The sequence below is a fragment of the Parasteatoda tepidariorum genome, chromosome 3 (genome assembly GCF_043381705.1).
Source record: "Parasteatoda tepidariorum isolate YZ-2023 chromosome 3, CAS_Ptep_4.0, whole genome shotgun sequence".
Taxonomy (NCBI): Eukaryota; Metazoa; Arthropoda; class Arachnida; order Araneae; family Theridiidae; genus Parasteatoda; species Parasteatoda tepidariorum.
In genome coordinates this window covers 65,231,379-65,251,326 of record NC_092206.1, presented here as the reverse complement: position 1 = coordinate 65,251,326, position 19,948 = coordinate 65,231,379, and the positions used below count along the sequence as shown (strand labels likewise).

Below are 19,948 nucleotides of genomic sequence, written 5' to 3'. Positions count from 1 at the left end.
AAAGAAAATAATAAAAGTATCAATAATTTAAAACACTGTTTTTTAACTTAAGAAATCAATACATACGTAAAAAAATCAGTTGATTTAAATCAACAAACCCTGCTTAAATGTGCTGAATTAAGCTGACCCCTGAAATAATCAAGTCCAGATAGAGTAAACATTGTTATATCGAATTTTATTAGAGGTCTGTTCAAACTGCTATTTTAGCAATTCTCACTATTAAATAAATGTTTTATGCCAGGAAAACAAAATAAAAGGTTGCTGCAAATGCAATTCTTAAGTTTATCAATTCATATCTTCCCCTCTGCTGGTCCCATGGGAGGACTTCCCTTACATCTAAGCCCCCATCCTTTAGTGTCCACCATGTAAAAGGGAGGGGGGAGAACCACAAATTTTTGTAACTTACAAATTTTGAGGTGGCTTAAATTTCAGTGGTAAAATCAAAGTTGTGTGGTGAAATGAGGTACTCAAATTTAATTTTGCAGTTATTTAATCGAATGTAAAATTTTTAGTTCATCTATTAAGTTCTGAAGTATATAATTGACTTACATAAAAAAAGTTAATAAGTTTATAAATTTAGTTTATTAAATTAAGTAATAATAAGTTTATTAAATTTTAGAGGAATATATAAAAATAGTCATTTCCTATGCTTTATCGCTGGAATCAATAATGCAACTAGTACCGAATTGGTGGTTGTATAGAAATTCCAATTACAGTTTTCTTCAAAGGTAAGAAAACCAAAAAGATCAAGTCTGAAAAAATTTGTTTTAAAGTGAAAACCACTTGTTATATGGTGAATAGTTTGAATGTTAATTTAACATTACAATGAAAATCTTGTTATTGGGGAAAAATTCGCTGTGCAGAGATTTCATAGAAGGGCAACTATTGTATTTAATAATTTAAAATCATATGGTAATAATGGAATCATTACTTCTGACTATATGCTGGGAGAAAAACTTTTATCAAAGAATTCGGATATAGCGAACTAGTTGCTGAGCCCGCAGTCAGTTCCCTACAAGGGGTCAGACTGTATTAAATCTTATTCTAAATTCCACATGTTTCATTAAGAACCTATCAATAAATGTTAATCAGACTTGATCTTTTTTTAAAAAATGAGATTTGCTTAATAGGAAAAAAAATGTAGTAATCAAATGCTAACTTTTCTCACAGCAAAAAAAAAATAAATTATAATGCAATTGAGACGAATTTCATGTTTATTCAGCATTCTTTAAAAAGCTACAGACACGAGTCATTCTACATTTTACTGACAAAGAGAATGCAATCATAGCCACAAAAAGGAGAAATGTAGTGAAATGAATGAAGTCATGAAAACAAAATGAAAAATTTAAAAAATTTTCTATTCTTTCCCCACCCCCCAATACATTGTTGTACTATCAAGAGTTGATCAAATAATTAATAAAAAGTGATTTAAAATAAAGTACATTAAAAGTCTTTTAGGAATTTTTAGTCTGATAATCGGTTACAAAAACATCCACTCGAATTGTCTGTCACATTTCCTCAAAATGTTACATTATATTGGAAATATGCTTGCTAGTTGTACCATTTATCAAACTTCTAGTTTAACGCCTTTTGCGGCCTCTGCCACGACCTCGGCCGCGTCTTGTAGCCGGACTACTAGAAGTAACTTCTTCTTTGGCTTCTTCTTGTTCTTCTTCAGGTTGTTCCTCCTTAATTTCAACTTCTTTAGCTTTATTTTCATCAGGTGATTCTTCTTTGATTTCCTCCACTTCTTCTGGATCTTCCTTAATTTCTACATCCTTTGTTCCATTTTCAGTACTTGGTTCTTCAGCTTTTTCCTCTTTGTCAGATTCTCTAGGTTCATCTTCAGTTACTTCTGTCATTTCAACATCTTCATCCTCATCATTATCTTTTTTGTTAGTAGCTGCTTTCTTTGCAGCAGCTTCCTTTTTAATAGCCTCTTTTATCGATCTTTCAATGGCAGCTATTTCAGCAGCACGTTCTGCAGCATCAGCAGCTTCTTTATCCAGTTTATCTTGCTCTTCTGCAAGTTTCTGCCTTTCTTCTTCTTGCTCAATGGCTTCTTCCATAGCTTTTTTGAATGCCTCAGCATGCATTATTGAACGACAATGCTTGGATTTTGCAACTGTAACATCCTTGAAAAACTTGTGGCAAAGTTTACAATAATACCCTTGGACTGAGACAACAAAAGATTGTCCAACAGATTTTGGCTCTTTTGGTCTTTTCTTGATTTCTTTCTTTTCTTCTTTTTCTTCCTTCTTTTCAGTATCTGTTTCTTCCTTTTCATCAGACTTCTCTTCATCACCTTTTTCTTTATCTTCAGAAGATTCTTCAGGCTTATCTTCTGTTTTCTCGGTATCTTCTTCCATCTTAACTTCTTCATACTCTTCTTCTTCAATTTTAACAGGCTTGATTGCTTCTTCATCATCATCAGATCCAGAGGCAAGGTTTTTCAAGTAATGAAATTCAGCAGATTTTAATTTGTGTTCCTCACTCTTATAGTGATCTCGATACTCCTCAGAACTACTGAATCCTAGTCGACATGGGCGACATTTGGGATATTTCTTATCTCTTTTCTTCCTGTGCTCTTTTGTTCTTCTATGAGCAAGGAAATTGCCACTGAAAGCACACTCACATACTGTGCACCAGTTACCGGGTTTTCGAGAAGACTTCTTGCGGTCATCTGACTTTTCTTTCTCATCAACTGAACCATCTTTCTTCTTTTCTCGTCTGATGGTTAGCAGTTCCTCTATCTTTTCAGTATGTGGTTTGCTACTGTTATGTTTGTCAAGAACTTCTTTGGAAGAGCATTTCACTTTGCAAACATAACACAAAAACTTTCTATTAGCACTCTTTTCTTTGTCTTTATCAGCCTCCTCAGAAGCATCATTTGTTTCTGCTTCCCCATTTTGTTTATTTTCTTCCATTTCATCTTCATCAGAGGCTTTCCAACATTCAAATGACTCACACTCAGCATCAGAGAGATCTTCAGTTGGTTCTTCTGGATTGTATGTATCATCATCTTCATCACTTCGGTCACGACGCCCTTTTGATCCACCCCTAGAATCTCTATGTCGCCTGGATTTCACAGAACGCCTATCACTTTCAATATTTGGTCGTTTAGAGCGAGGACCACTTGCTGGACTCCTTTGAGGCAATCTCTTGCGAGGCAGTTGGCCACGGGGCAGAGATCTACTGCTCATCCTTTCATTCATATGATAACGGGATGGCCCACCATAACCCATATTTCTCATGCTGCCGCCCATGCCACTTCCACCATACATGCCACCACCATAGCCACCTTGATTACGGCTATATCCAGAATTCATCATTTGATGAGAAACTCCATATTGGTCGTTATATCCACCATATCCTGAACTGTATCCTCCAACTCCAAAAGGAGGGCCTCCTTGCTGCCAAGGGCTTCCACTGTATTGATTTCTATAAGACATGCTTAGTGAAATCCTGTAAAACAAATAATTTTTTTAAAAAAGTATTAAAACACAAATTGCCACACATGCACCCAAAATTTTAACAATTGACACTACAAAAAGATTGATCATAGCACAAACCAATATTGAAGTGTATACTATATTGAAATGTATTTCAACTCAATTCTGCTATTAAAAAAAATTAAAAAACTGTTACAGCAAAAACTGGTGCAACAAAGCTCTAAATAAATTACAAAGATTCATTTAATACTGGTCCAAACCAAGATGAGCTCCAAATAGAAAGGTTGCGTGGTGATTGCTCATAAAAAAGAATATTCCACTGTACTGTAAGGAGCGACACAGAGCTGCTGCTTGTCCACCTAGCAAGAGTAGAATGCCAGATGGACACAGTCACATTTACAATAAAGTGGGAATATATTGCTTTCATAGAGCTTGTCACACAATCATCTAGATAAACAGGCATTAAACACTGTTATTTTGAATCAAAACTATATAACAAAATGAATAATCTATGAAATAACAGCGGAATTAGGAATCAAAACATTATCTAATCCATGACCATGAAATTCAACTATGATTGATGACCTGAGATTTTAAAATTTTATAAAATAGGAACATTAATTTATCATTTCTCTAAGTGAAGAAACTGGGAATAATATTCTTACACTGTTGGCGAAAAATTTATGACCAATCTAAAGTTTTGTGAAAAAGAATTCTATTTAATATGTACACTGCCATGCAATTGAAAAAGCAATGCAAGTGCTCGACGGTTGAATCCAAGAAAAGTGGATAGACTTTTTTTTTCTTACTGCTGATGCTATGAACGCTAAAATAGAATTTCAAACAACTAATAAAAGTAAATTTATTTTTGCAATATGTAGATCACTAAACAAAAATTGAAAATACATAAAAATCTCAATTCTGAGCTTTCAATCGTTTACGTTGTCTTTTCAATTGTATGGCTGTAAAGGGGTTTCTAAAATTTGACAGACAACCAAAGGCATTTCATACTAAGAGAAAACATAGGATCCCAGCAGCAGTTTTAGCAACAAGACTATCTAGCGCTAATAATATCTATCTGTAATATACATGTTGCTAATTAAAAGTAAACGAAGTGCCAACATACAAAAAAAAAAACTGCTTAGATAAAATAATTTTTTTTTATTTGAATAGGTAATATTTTTTTATATTTTAATATTATGAGCAATATTCTTACATTTTGTGGGGGGGGGGNACAAAATGAATAATCTATGAAATAACAGCGGAATTAGGAATCAAAACATTATCTAATCCATGACCATGAAATTCAACTATGATTGATGACCTGAGATTTTAAAATTTTATAAAATAGGAACATTAATTTATCATTTCTCTAAGTGAAGAAACTGGGAATAATATTCTTACACTGTTGGCGAAAAATTTATGACCAATCTAAAGTTTTGTGAAAAAGAATTCTATTTAATATGTACACTGCCATGCAATTGAAAAAACAATGCAAGTGCTCGACGGTTGAATCCAAGAAAAGTGGATAGACTATTTTTTTCTTACTGCTAATGCTATGAATGCTAAAATAGAATTTCAAACAACTAATAAAAGTAAATTTATTTTTGCAATATGTAGATCACTAAACCAAAATTGAAAATACATAAAAATCTCAATTCTGAGCTTTCTATCGTTTACGTTGTCTTTTCAATTGTATGGCTGTAAAGGGGTTTCTAAAATTTGACGGACAACCAAAGGCATTTCAAACTAAGAGAAAACATAGGATCCCAGCAGCAGTTTCAGCAACAAGACTATCTAGCGCTAATAATATCTATCTGTAATATACATGTTACTAATTAAAAGTAAACGAAGCGCCAACATACAAAAAAAAAAACTGCTTAGATAAAATATTTTTTTTATTTGAATAGGTAAAATTTTTTTTTATTTTAATATTACGAGCAATATTCTTACATTTTGTGGGGGGGGGGCACTAATTATTCCTTTTCTCCCTAAATGTATATAATCATCACATTAACCTCTTCCTTCTCGCTCCAGTGAAAATGACAGGGCGATTTTTTGCTCGCTATTTCTTGCTCCCGTGATATTGATCGGCTGGAGTGTTCAGTAGTAATGCGCCAATAAGAATAAAACTAATTCATTTCTTTTGCCAGGAAAACATTTTATTTCTCATTTTATACACCTGATGGCAGTACCAGAATATTTTTAAGGTAATTGTCGATAGTTTATTTTAAACTAGTTGCAGCACTAATCAAATGCATAATACAAATACAAAATCCAAAAAAATAGACACTTTTATGACCATTTTCTTGAAAATTAACCGATCATTAAGGGGTTTAAAAAACGAAAACCTTGAAAGCCGTAGCAGTAACTACCAAAAAGCGATTGACAGCGAAATCATGCGAATCAGACTATTCGAAAATGGGCTTACTAAACTTGAGTTTTTGAGATTTAGTTCTTGTAATAAATAATAGCGTATCAGAAATATAGAATTTTAACAAATATGTATAAATTAATTAAAAGTAATAACTGCAACAAAAAAGTAAATAAAAAAAACGAAAAATTCTGTAGAAGAGAAAACCAAATGCTTTACTTCATTATTCTAATATAAGAATAGAAAAAGCAATTTTATTTTTTCTCCACTCAGATAAGCAAGAAAGGCATCCTTTGAATATAGTTTTAAAGATAAGATCTTTCGAAAATTTCTGCAAAAATGGAAACCAAAATTTTTTACTCCCCAAAAGAAAAACTTTAAGGCAAGAACTTGACATCGTTCTGCGACAATATCGCCAGAACACACTTTGCACAATTTATCTACAACATAGTTTAAAGCCAAGCTGTATAAGTTAGCAAGTATGTCCTGCATATATACGAGTACCTTATTTCTTTTAACATAAGTTAAGATTACATCATATTATCAAACAATTTTTATCGGTGATCTCACAGGTTTTATGATACTATCCAAAAGTCAGATAATTTGGCCTTTCAATCTTTGGTTCCCGATGAAACACTTGAGAAGCAACAAAGAAGAAACCATCTGATTACAAGACCTTCATTGAAATTGTATACAAATTTTACTTTTATTTCAAATAAGATTAATGAAGTAGCTCATTTAACACTTCAATTTAACTACATTTTATTATTTAAATCTGGTAATATTTATGCAATACAAAAAACTTCTTACCTAATTAAAGCGATGAAAAATTTCTAGAGCTTCAACCTAAAAAATATTATACACCATTAAAAAACATTCACTTAAAAAAATAAAAATATAGTAAAGTGAGCTATAAACAAAAATTTGAATGCAGTGTTATTTTATATAAGCTGATCGTACACTACAGGAAAGAGATTAAAGTTTTGTTAAAAAAATAAATAGTCGGAGAAGATTTTTGTATTGACGAGTGGGCCAAAAGTCATGTTTTATTGAACAGGAAGCATAAGTTCATTCAATATTACAGACAGCTCTAAGAGACTTCATGTTTCACTTTCCATTCTATCAGCTAGTTTTAATTTTTAAACATTAATATAATTTTTTTTACATAGAATTTAAACTTTACTTCATTTTTTAGTTCACAAGTAGTGGCTGATTTTTTTTTAATATATAAAAAAGCTGGAAATAATTAAAGCAATGCAAAACAAAGCTAAAAATTGAAAACACTTTTTGTTTTTATTGTTACATAAAATTTTTCTAAATTCAAATTCATACATTTACATTTTTGATAACAAAATTTCTTAATGTAACAGTTTGTCTTAAATTAACTTTCCCTTCTTTTTTTACCCCATGGATGTTGCAGACCAATACACAGGTTTCAAAGCACGAAAATGCACTGATAATGTCCAAGTTTACATATTCTAATGCTTTGCACTTGTGAACAACTACCATTTACCACTATTCTATTATATTTTTTGATGGGAACACTATCAGATCAAAGTATTCATAGTTAATCTAAAATTATAAAAAAAACTATAATGACAATCACTAAATTTTTAAATTCAGATATTTTAGAAGCACACTTTTCAGTGATATTTGGTTTTTACTGAAGCTTTGTTTCATATGAATGATCTAATTAGCATTATTGTTATACATTTGGAAGAGATTGTTTCTTATTATAGGAAAACACCCGATTTAGAGCTTTTAAAGACAGCGGATATGAAAAGTTTAGTTTTCAGTAAGTTGAAGTTTTTTTTGTCATTGGCATATTACAGATACTTATTTCATTTACAGAACATTATTTGTACTAGACTAATCCAAGTACAGTCATGTATATCACTTTAATACATTAGGCAATATATATATATATCCCTTATTTTAATCGGGTGCTTGTTGAAAATTTTGAGAAAATTATGTGTCTCATTTTATCAATCAAGATTCTGGAAAGGTTAAGAAACACTGATGATTAAGTAACAGATTAGATATGTTGATGTTCTGAACAGAGCATCAACAAGAGTACAAGTATAAATCATAAGTTTCTTCAACATCCCAAGATAAATTTAAATTTTTGACAAAAAAATATTTATTCATATTTATGTTACATAGCTCACTATTACTATTTAGAAGGACACCTGAAAAAAAATTACATTTAATTTTATGAAAACTATTCTGAAGACAACAAAAATGCTCAGAAATGAATAAACATTTTTAAAAGAATTGGGGAGGGAAGTAAAACTCAGGCTGTAAAATCATAATCACCAGTATGCTTATTATCGGTAGAATAAAAAAATTAATTCGGAATTGATTCACTTCTTTTCAATGAGTTATAGCACATTACTTGACGAAAATCACACTTAATGGTTTATTCATACATGATGAGTACAACATTTATACAACATGTTTTAGATCAAAAAGCTAAAACATGAGTACAATAAATAAACAAAAGAAAAAAATCTTGGCAAATTAGCAAAATGCTAAGAGTTATTACAAAGTATACAATGCTATGCTACGAAACAAAAAGTCACAATTAATAATATCAAATCCCAGAAGCCAGAGGCAGGCAATATCGTGACACTATGCTGCAAATAAACGGCATCTTTACACTTTGCAGAATCACATAAATAATTCTTGGGCTATAAAACCCAAGCCATGATGACGATACAAGATTCAGAGACCAGATTCAACTGATCTCAAATAAAACACCTGCATGGCAAAACTTGATGTTAAGTCAAAACAAGCTCCTGATGTGAGGATCCTTTTGTATCATTTTGCAAAAGCACTGGGCTGATAGTTTCTTGACATAAGCCAAACTGGGCACAAGTTGCACAAGTGTTCAAGCTAAAAAGTTAAAAAAAGAGAATATGACTTTAATGTTGAACACATTAACTTATACCAACACCAAGAAAAATGTATTATACTTGCTAACATATAATGTAGTTTAATAAGATAGCAATACTACACAAGCATAAAAGTTTATAAAAGCATTGTTCTAAATACTTTAATTCCTTTACTCTTTTCAATAAAAAATCAATTTTGTTTAAAAGAAAAATTTCACAATAAGTTATAGAACAAAAAATACCTAAAAACTATTCTCAAAAACTCCCCATTTGATGCACCAAGAAAAAACTACCGTTAAAAGGATGTTATCTTTTGTTTGGAAGTTTATATTCAAGCTTATAAATGTTGTGATCAATTTTTTAAAAGCTTAACGTGTATCAACCAACATCACGCAGTGATTTACTTTAAAAATATATAAATAGAACATATCCTTTACAAATGATAATGAAAATTTTTAAATATTAAATTAATAATTAAGAATTACAATATAGATTAAAGAATTAAGTAAATTATCAAGAAAAATAATATATATATTTTTGCAACATAAAATCATATTTTAAAAAAAATTTCTTTATTAACTGCAGACCCTTTTTTTACCAGATTGATTGCAATACACATTTAGTAGACAAGGATAAGGATGCAAGCAAAAAAAATTTTTTAAAGGAGAAAAAGGATAAATGAATGGCTTTTAGAAAACACTTTGGTTCTTCTAATTTTCAAACTTCTAAACTTGACTTTTAGAACCTGAGGCACATGAAACTTATATGAAGCATTGCAAAATTATCAAAACCAATTAAAAGAAACTCGTTGAAATATTGATTTGCAATGTTAAACGTGCTAACTTTTACATAGTTAAAAAAAAAATAGAATCTTATGTTTCTAGATTACAAAGAAAGCAAAACATCTTTACCTTGGAGAGAAAACTTATAACTTTTATGCTTGTTTCACTGGTATACTTATTAATTATTGTTAAGAAACTAGTTTTAACAAAACATATCAGCAAGCACACAAAGTAAATAATAACAGATAATAAAAATTTTGTCGACATAATGACGCTTTTGTTAAAGTATATATCCTAACTTCGTAATTTTAATTAGACCATACAGCATACATTAAGATATTACACTTAAAATTTAAATGAAGATTATGTCGTGAATTATATAGTGAAATTAAGTAATAAATTAATTGAAACTAACTTTACACAATTAAATAAGAAAATATAATACAAAATTAAAAAACATAGACAAAAGCTGTTTGAAGACTATATTCTTTAACCATATGTTCATAAATATTGTGTTTATGAATGTATTTGGAAGATGTAATTAAAAAATATGTAAGCATGGAAAATATATTTAATAGAAAGGAGGGGAGTTAATTAAAGCAAAAATTTAACTTGAGGTTTATGGGTTGTATATGACATTTTTATTTCAATAAAAATTTGTTTATAACTCTTGAAAACATCAAAATCATGCAAGCAAAATTTCATAACAATTTAATACACTAAAAATAAGAAAAGTTTAAGGTCAAATAGAACTTACCTCCTGGCTTTAAACTGTCCAAAGTCCTCTTGTCGTATCTGCCAAATGCTCCAACGACAGCATACGCCGACAGAGCAGCTTTGGACATGCTTTATCTAATTTGTATACACCATAAAATATAACTTAACTCATTCTGAAATGCAATGTGTTTTAATACAAAAATAAACCAAAAACATAAATAAAATATAATCCTCCAAATAAATTATAATGCAGCTATCTCTTGAAAAGTGAATTTTATTTTTTTTATTTAACAACAAAAAAAAATAGCTAATACTTGATTTAATTATGTGTAAAAAGCTATATTGCAGGCGAATTTTTGCCGCATTACAAAATAACAGCACTAGTGAGCAATGTAGTTGTAGCACTATTTGCAATTAAAATTACCAAGAAATACTATACAACACTTCAATTAGTAAAGTCTAATAAATAAATATTTATTTTCAGAATAGATTATGGTCAAAGAAAAACAATCTTTTTCATATCTAAATGATTATTTTTCCTAATATCACTAATATTTGATGATAATTTAATGCTAATATAGATGAGTTTTCAACTATTTTCTGAAGAAAGCAATTTGTTTAATAAAATTATTAAAGTTTGTACAAAAGGTACATAAAACACATTTAAGTAAAATCTCATTTAATACATACCTTAATTATTGAAGTGAAAGGAATAAAATCAAAGCACTTAATATTGTATAAAATCAACTATAAAGTTTAAATTCAAATAACAAATACTCAAATATAGTTGACTATTAAATATAGTTAACATTTTATGAAAATTATTTTTTAAATACTTATTAAAAATGGGTGATCAATCTACTTATGCAAGAAAGGAGGGAGGATAGTTTTAACAGAGTCAAGAGATGACTTGTTGAAAATTTAAAAATAAGGTCTTTAAGAAGGCAGTCAATACATGTAAAAATTGTCTGCTGTTGGCCAATAGGCCAAAAAGCAATCTTGCCTGCACACACATGTAATTAAATAATTTATTATGAATATAATAGAAAGCCAAAATATATATTTACCTAAAACAAATAATTTTGTTCCATTTTCAAGATCTAATCCTTAAATAAATAACTTGAAAGTAGATAATTTCAAAAGCCAAATAAATTTAAGTACTTACTATTCAGTAGGGGAGATTAGGGTGACTTGATCCCCTGGGAGACTTGATCCCCAGATCTTAAATCAAAACTGATATGTAATTAAATTTTTTAAACTGGCAACACTCATAAAGTTATTCTTTATCAACATATCTGGCAACAAGATTTCATTCAACCATTTTTATTTTTATTGTTAAGATGGAATTTTTGATTTCTTAAAAGCAAATCTTTTTTCGAGTAAGTAGTTTGATTCATTTAATTTTTGTTACATATAATTCAAATAATAATCTTACTGATATAATAGACTATCATAGTTTACTGCTTAGTTAATGCTATTTAAAACTAAAATAGTTTGTTTACTTTTGGTTAAAGAATAATTTTTAGAAAACATATGCATATAGGGACACTTGATCCCCATAGTANAATAGACCACCAAAAAATAAATTATCAGTGATCTTTCGGACAAGCAATCAACACAAAATAGCATATAATTCATCATGTGATATGGCTAAGGGACCAGTGCAAATTTGTATGACTAGTAATACCTTTTAGTTACTGGTTCCTAGGAAAACTAAAACGTTAAGAAAAAATGCAAAATTTAAATTAAATTTCCTACCCCTGAAATAACTTATTCTTCAGGGTGCGTAGTCAAATTATTCAACAAAAAATAAGCACATTTTAAGCACTTTTCAAGCACTCAAAAAATATTTTTAAGCACTTTAAAAAAATATCATAATTAGGCAGGGTTGGAAAGTTCTTGACAATTTACAGTTTTATCTTGTTTTAAAGCAGTCATACCACAAAAAAAAGAACTTAAGCATTATTTTTGACAATTATCAAAAATCAATGGCGTTTTCATACGCTATGGACTGACAATATGCCGAAATAGATTGGGGTTGAATTAATTGTGAAAACGTTGAAAAATAACAATGTGAAGTGTGTCTTTTTACATAATTCAAAACGAAAATGAACATAGTAAAGGAAAAATCTCATTTCGAAAAAGGGAAAATTAGGCACTTTTTAAAAACACCCAATAAAAAAAGCACCTTTAAGAGCTTTTATTTTTTAAAAACGCTATGCACCCTGTTCTTAAACAGAATAAGTAAATTTCAGATTTTACTGAGCAAAAGTATTCACAAGACTGAAAATTCAATAAAATCATTAAGATATGCAAAATAAGGTACATAAAATATTGATAACATTTCTATATAAAACAGATCATTAATCACAGGAAATAAAATGAGTTGTATGAAGTAAATAAATACAATTACTGTTAAACTCATGTTTTTAAATAGCATAATATACATAAAATTAAGTTAAATAAATAAAGTGAAAATGTAGAACGTGATGGAATTTCCTTGAACATCTAAAAAAATTGAAAAAATCGAAACCAAGTAATAGGTAGTATTAAAAAAAAACATGAAACATTAAGAAAAAAACATTCACTTCAAGAGGAGTGAATATATTTTATTATTTCGGTAGACACAAACTATACATTAACTATTATAATCTTGATATAATTACTACAATGAGAAATTTTTTCAAAATTTCATGAGTGTTCAAAAAAAGTTATAAAAAAAAAGTTAAGGAATTTCAGTTAAAAACACAAGGTAAAGAGAAACTGGCAAAATCTGGTAAAATTAACAGCAACATTATTATGAAGATAGAACAAACAAAATTTGGTATGAAAGACAGCCTGTTTATCAAGGGGAGAAAAAAGTTAAACTTTCTAGTTAATACATTGTACCTCTAAAAAATGGCGATGAAAACCTAGAATCAAGTTAATTAATCTATGAAATAGAAATTAAACGAGATTACTAATTTAGTCACAAGAAACCAACAAAAGTTTAAAAAATTGAAAGAACAAGCAGGCACACACGTAACACTACCTTATGTCTCAGGGACTTTTGGTGGAAATGCTTTTAAATAAAAACTGAAAAATCTATACAAATATATATTAGGGTGAAGTATATGTTAGTATTCTCAATAATTCAGAAAATTGGGAAAATTAAGGATTGTTTAAATTGCTTTAGTTTGGAAAATTCTAAAATCAGTTAAAATTACAAAAAGATTTTCTTCTGAAAGTTAATAAATTAATATAAAATTAAGTGTATGCAATGCATGTCAAATAAAACTTTGAATAGAATTGTTACAAATTATTGACAATTGAAGAACAAACTCAACTCCCGCTTATATATATTAAGCTAGAAAATAAAACTTGCCAATAAGCTTTCAATTTCTTAAACTCCAGTTTGTTTTTCAAACAAAATATAAAAGCTGATCATTAGAAAATCATCTAAAATTCAAAATAAAAGGGAAATTTTAAAAGCATTTATTACTTACCAAATAATTAACAGTGATTGCAGAAGACAACTACCTGCAATAAAAGATCATACAGTCAATTCATGAAACTAAAAGATTTAATAAACATTAAAAAATGTGCTTTCAGCATATTATATTTCTCAAAAATATAGATCCGAGTGCAATAATATGGAAAACTATAAATCTTCATTTATCATTTACATATGTTTCAACACTTTATTAAATAATATTTTGAGAATATTGCTTGCTGTTCAGGGATACCGATAAATATTGGTAATTTTTATCCCCAGGACAAAAGTAAGAAATAGAAAAAATTTTCTTTTTGCGATCAATGTAATCACCAAGCCTTATTTCGAGGAGATAAATGAAAAAAAATATTAAAAGAGGAAAACCAACTCGAAAAGGTATAAATCATAGCAAATCCTCCTTGACATAGCAGCAAACTACATTAGATTTTACATACAAAGAATTTTAAGGATTTTTATTGTCATCAAAATACAAAAACTTAAGGCAGAATGCTTAAAATTGACAAATTCAAAATTAAATGCTAGTAAAAAATATACTTAATTATTATTATGCCCAAATCTCAACAAAACAATCATTTTATAATTTTTTTTAAAGTAATTAGAATGTTAAAAAATTTTTACCATTTATCAATAATTTAATCATAGCATTTCTATCTACTATCTTCCATTCTTTTAAATTCAATTCTTTTTTAATAAAAAAAAAATTAATACTTTACAATGATTTTTACAGGGTATCTGCTACATTTTAGATTTTCAAATTCATGACTTTCCATGACTAATTCCGAGAATTTTTCATGACTTAACAAAGTTACTATTTTCACCGACAAAAACACAACAATTTAAAAAAGCATTATAACAACATTCACTTAAATGATAGAAACAACCAAAACTGTCACACTCTGCATCTTCATATTTATAGATTTTAAATTTAAAAAACAAAGTAAATTTTTTTTCTTTTTTTCTGCAGAATTACATTCTAAAGATACTTTTCTTGTTCATCGGAAAGGAAAGAAATACTCCTGTTCATTCACTAAANTGACAAATTCAAAATTAAATGCTAGTAAAAAATATATTTAATTATTAATATTATGCCCAAATCTCAACAAAACAATCATTTTATAATTTTTTTTAAAGTAATTAGAATGTTAAAAAAATTTTACCATTTATCAATAATTTAATCATAGCATTTCTATCTACTATCTTCCATTCTTTAAATTCAATTCTTTTTTTATAAAAAAAAATTAATACTTTACAGTGATTTTTACAGGGTATCTGCTACATTTTAGATTTTCAAATTCATGACTTTCCATGACTAATTCCAAGAATTTTTCATGACTTAACAAAGTTACTATTTTCACCGACAAAAACACAACAATTTAAAAAAGCATTATAACAACATTCACTTAAATGATAGGAATAACCAAAACTGCTATACTCTGCATCTTCATATTTATAGATTTTAAATTTAAAAAACAAAGTAAATTTTTTTCTCTTTTTTTCTGCAGAATTACATTCTAAAGATACTTTTCTTGTTCATCAGAAAGGAAAGAAACACTCCTGATTTTTCTGTTCTCATTTTGGATAGGAAAAAAAATTATAATTACTGGCTTGTTTCACTCTTCACCTTAAGTTTTAAATTGCTAAAAAAAATAATAAAAATTCTGAAATCACAGTTGTTTAAAACATAATTTGCTCTAGAAATTATGTTTTTTCTTTCATTTTTTGAAAGAACACCATAATTTTTAAAGAACACAATAAAAACATTTTATATTTTAATCAAATATGACTGTGAGTGGCGATTTTGTTACAAATTCAGATATTCTAAACACCATGAAATTGGGGGAAGGGGTGAATTCCATTTCAAAAACTATTTTTCGGAAACCTAAATCCATGACTTTTTATGATTACGGAAGTTCATGACTTTCCAGGTGCGCAGATACTCTGTTTTTATTCAAACTAAATAAACTTAACATACATATTTTTATTACTTGAATAAAGCCATATAAATTTACAGTAGGAACATTGTAAATGCGATTTAAAATTTTTTTAAATATGTGTGCATTTAGAATTCAAAGGAATTACTTTTTCTCAAGCAGACATTTCTAAAATTCTACAAGTATACATTGAGTTTTCGGTTTTCATTATTCAGTCAGATACTCGTACACTGGTGTAAAGATCTTTGCATCATGTTAATCATAGGCTGATTTGGAAACCTGCCTCCGCAAAGTAAATGCTATCGCCATACGAAATGTTTTTTACTTATTGTTCTGGAGAAAGAGTACACCACACTTAGTAGCATATTCTGCTATGAGACTAGAAGCTCAAGAATTACATCACAGAAGACCAACTCACTTTCCCAGCCTTAATTAGTACACATTGTCAACTAAATTATTATTAGGTGCAAAACATCTTTACTCTTTACTGATGATAGTTTTACAGAAATATATTTTCAGATAATACAGAAATATTCTTAAGATGATTAAAAATCTGCTTTGATCATATTTAATGTTCACATTAAAAGAGTTTGCATATATCACCTTAGTCAGGTCATTAGCTCCTCTAAATACAATAAGAAATCCATAAAATCCCTCCTAACTTAAAATGATCTTCACTTAATCCAAATAATATGCAAGATTTATTTTAGGTGTTTAACACAGGTGATACATTTATATTTCAATTGTATTATAAAACTAAAGGAATGTATAGGTAAGAGTAGAAAAAGAACTGTTTCCTACACATATTTAACATATATCCTAAAAACCAGGATATATGTTTTCCATGCCTTTGAAATACTGCAATACACAAATAGTTGATTAAAGAAATACATTAAATATATTTATAAAGCGGTTAATTAGATACTTATAAGAAATTAATTTACAGTAAAAAGTAGGCTTAACAATGCCGGTATAACAAATACAATTTATAATGTTTACAATATTTTCAAAACATCAGCAAAAATGCTTCCTTCATGAAAATACGGAGAATTAAAATACTTGAATAATCATATACAATGTTACGCACAAATATATTAGCAAAGAGTAATATTTAACAATTTCACATACATGAGTAAGACATTGATTAACGCTGGAGGCATAAACATATACAAAATAGAAAATAAAAGATATATAAGTTAACAAATTTACTTACTGATATATATGATTAGTATTTTTGAAGGATTAATGCTGAATTAATACGTGAATTTGTCTCTTTCCCAAGTATATTTAGAAACAACAAGAAAATGGCTCTATCACCCACAAAAGGGAACTCTTGGAAATTGCGCTTCGATTTCATTGCCAATTTATAGAAACAAAGTTATTGAAATCTAACTGGCAAGGGTGGCCGAGAGGCTTGGGTGTCAGCCATACTATAAAATGGGGTCAGCCTAGTTGTTTGTTTGTGTACAAGAGTTTATTCGAGTATTTTTCTGTGCTAACAAGTCCACAATAGACTGATCGACACAGCTCTCAATAGCTCACCGAAATCAAGTATCACTGACTGCTGCAAGTGAAGGAGTGGATGACCTACTTTATCAGCCTGCAAAGGAGCTAAGGGTGCGCGATATCGGTTTTGCCGTAAACTCTGCAACTGTAAAGTGCTCGACTTCGCAGGCAAGTCGTCTGGCTACCAAACTGGGGAACCACCCTTTTTGCAGTCGAATTTGTGATGGGAAATTAACGAATTTGTGATTTGTGTCTTCGGATTATCCTCAGAAATGTTTCTCATGCCGTCACCAATAGCTTAATTATACAAGTCTACAACTCTTGATTAGTGCAACGTAGAAAGTACTACTACTGCGCGTACAAAGCTGGAAATTTATGCACTCTGTATATAAAGAGCTAGAAAGCTTTGCCACTTATCCCTATATGAAATTTTTTTTTTTTTTTTTTAAATCTTAATTCGCGATCGCGACGTTTGAGTGCGCCCTCTAGTGGAGCCAGAAAATATCAAGCATTTATTTGTTAAGTTTTCATTCAGTTCTATCATAATTCGCGATCGCAACGAACTATAGGGGGCGTTGTTGTGTGAGCCGCTTACCTGCGATTTCTATATGAACCGTCATTCAGTTACTCTGGAGACGTCGTTAACGTAGCGTGTAGCATTGCAACGTTCCTTCTTTATTGTGGCTAATTAAATTTAAAAAAGAAAAATGCTTGATATTCTTTCTTCTGCAAACGAAAACTAAATGGTATNGCAGAGGATCAAAATTGTGATGGCATGTCTTCGGATCATCCTCCGGGATGTTTCCCAGACCGTCGCCAATAGCCCATTGTGCAGCTCTAGTGCGACGTAAATTAACAACAACAACAACAACAATCTGTGTTAACAAGTTCACAATAGACTGATTGACACAGCTCTCAATAGCTCACCGAAGTCATTGAAGTCAAGTATCACTGAAGTATGTTTCTCATACCGGTCACCAATAGCAGCTCAATTCTGCAAATCTACAACTCTTGATTAGTGCAACGTAGAAAGTACTACTACTGCGCTTACAAAGCTAGAAATTTATGCACTCTGTATATAAAGAGCTAGAAAGCTTTGCCACTTATCCCTATATGCAACTTTTTTTAAAAAATTTTTTTTAGAAAATCTTAATTCGCGACGTTTGAGTACACTTTCTAGTGGAGCCAGAAAATATCAGGCATTTAATTATAAAGTTTTCATTTAGCTCTATCATAATTATTGGCAGAATCGGACGCCATTTTCTTAGTAGCAAATAAGAAGCAAAATTTGCCTAAGGAAAAGGCAGAAGAACTTGAAAAAATTAACCAGAACATTGATAAATCTTGTTGAAATAGAACACGCCAAACATTTGAAGAACAATTTCACAATAATATTTCCCTTTCTATTATTAACAAGCTTGCAACCGATAACTTCCGATTTCGTGATCGCATACTGTTACAGATGTGTGTATTACGGTAAAAAACATTTTTTTTCTTCAATTCATTACAAATTAAAGTGAGGTCAACATTGCTTACTTCATTCGAATGAATAAATGAAATTTCAGAACATGCAGAACTGTAATAGTTATAGAATAGTATATATTTCTGAATCTATATAATTCGAAAAACAACAATAAAGAATCATCCAAATTACTTGAAATAATATCATTTATGTTGATTATTAATAAATTTTTATCGTTTTCTCGGTAAGTATTTTTTTATTTTGAATGATAAATTTCAACTAGAATTTAGCTATTATGTTTTTAAGTTACATATTGATATTAATATCGAGATCTTGCAATTGTAAAATTTGATTGTGTGGTATGTCATCTTAATGTAATGAAGGGATAATCTATGTATATATTATCTGAGAATAAAGATATCATTTTGAAATTCTCAGGATTTATAAATCTTGTAAGTGTTATTATTTTTATAATAAAAAATTTAATTGTGAGTAATTTTTATTTTCTAATTTGATAATAGTTCTCTATAGTATGGATTTCTACATCCGATTAAGAATTTAAAAAAACATGAAAGTATTTTTATTTGAGGAAATTTTTTTTGTAAGCATTCTTTACTTTTTCAGTTTATTGAAATTTCCAAAATTACTTGCAAAATTAAATAATATAAAATTATGGGCTTATGTATACTTTTTGCATATTTGATTGTTTGAAGTAATATGATTCATAAGACTATGGAATGTTAAGCTTAAATTGGTCTTTCATGTTATATCATTAAATTTAATAAAACGATTTCGCAGGCATTAGGTTTTAACTCTAATAAGAAGATTCAAATTTTTTTTCTGTTTATTTGCACATATTTTTCCGACGTGTTTTGGATGTTCCTTTAAAAAATGAGACACCATTTTGTTTTCGCTTGCACAGGAAAGAATCAAAGCTTAACCACGTCCCGGCCCCGTCGAGGGGCATCCGGGGAATACTGAAGACTCAAAGTGCGCGCACGTGACTTCTCAGCAAGAAAAAAAGAGGATTCCTCTTTGTGATTCACAATGAATCACAAAGATAGGCTTGGTGACGATCCATGACAACACGTCGGAATAATGAGCAAGAGAGGTAAAAGCAACTCCTGGGAAACCCCGGGGTGATGCACAAGAAAGAATATCAAACATTTTTCTTTTTTAAATTTAATAAGCCACAATAACGAAGGAACGTTACAATGATACACGCTACATTAAAGACGTCTCCAGAGCAACTGAATGCAGGGTTACCACACTGTGAAATTAAAAAATACTACAGTAGTAGCCCTTTATGACGCCCGGTGGCTAAGCGGTAGCGCTTC

General features: G+C 29.4%; 1 protein-coding gene across 5 annotated transcripts; it reads right to left on the bottom strand.

Moving 5' to 3' along the window:
- Nucleotides 1-1,196: 1,196 nt before the first annotated feature.
- Nucleotides 1,197-17,606, bottom strand: LOC107445672 (zinc finger protein on ecdysone puffs). Of its 5 annotated transcripts, none has more exons than XM_071178759.1 (6): nt 16,857-17,516; nt 13,705-13,738; nt 10,260-10,392; nt 8,587-8,721; nt 6,637-6,672; nt 1,197-3,465 (listed from the first exon to the last, which is right to left on the bottom strand). In XM_071178759.1, the coding sequence occupies exon 6, from the start codon at nt 3,450-3,452 to the stop codon at nt 1,581-1,583; it is 1,872 nt and encodes a 623-aa protein (XP_071034860.1). In that variant the 5' UTR covers nt 3,453-3,465; nt 6,637-6,672; nt 8,587-8,721; nt 10,260-10,392; nt 13,705-13,738; nt 16,857-17,516; the 3' UTR covers nt 1,197-1,580. The 5 variants fall into 5 exon arrangements, with proteins under 5 accessions (XP_071034860.1, XP_071034861.1, XP_042907616.1 ...); XM_071178760.1 differs by having other exon boundaries at nt 10,260-10,354; XM_043051682.2 differs by lacking the exon at nt 8,587-8,721.
- Between the last annotated feature and the right edge of the window lie 2,342 nt (nt 17,607-19,948).

Coding starts and splice junctions, on each gene's coding strand:
- LOC107445672 (XM_016060122.4), bottom strand. CDS start 3,452: ATGTCTTATAGAAATCAATACAGTGGAAGCCCTTGGCAGCAAGGAGGC.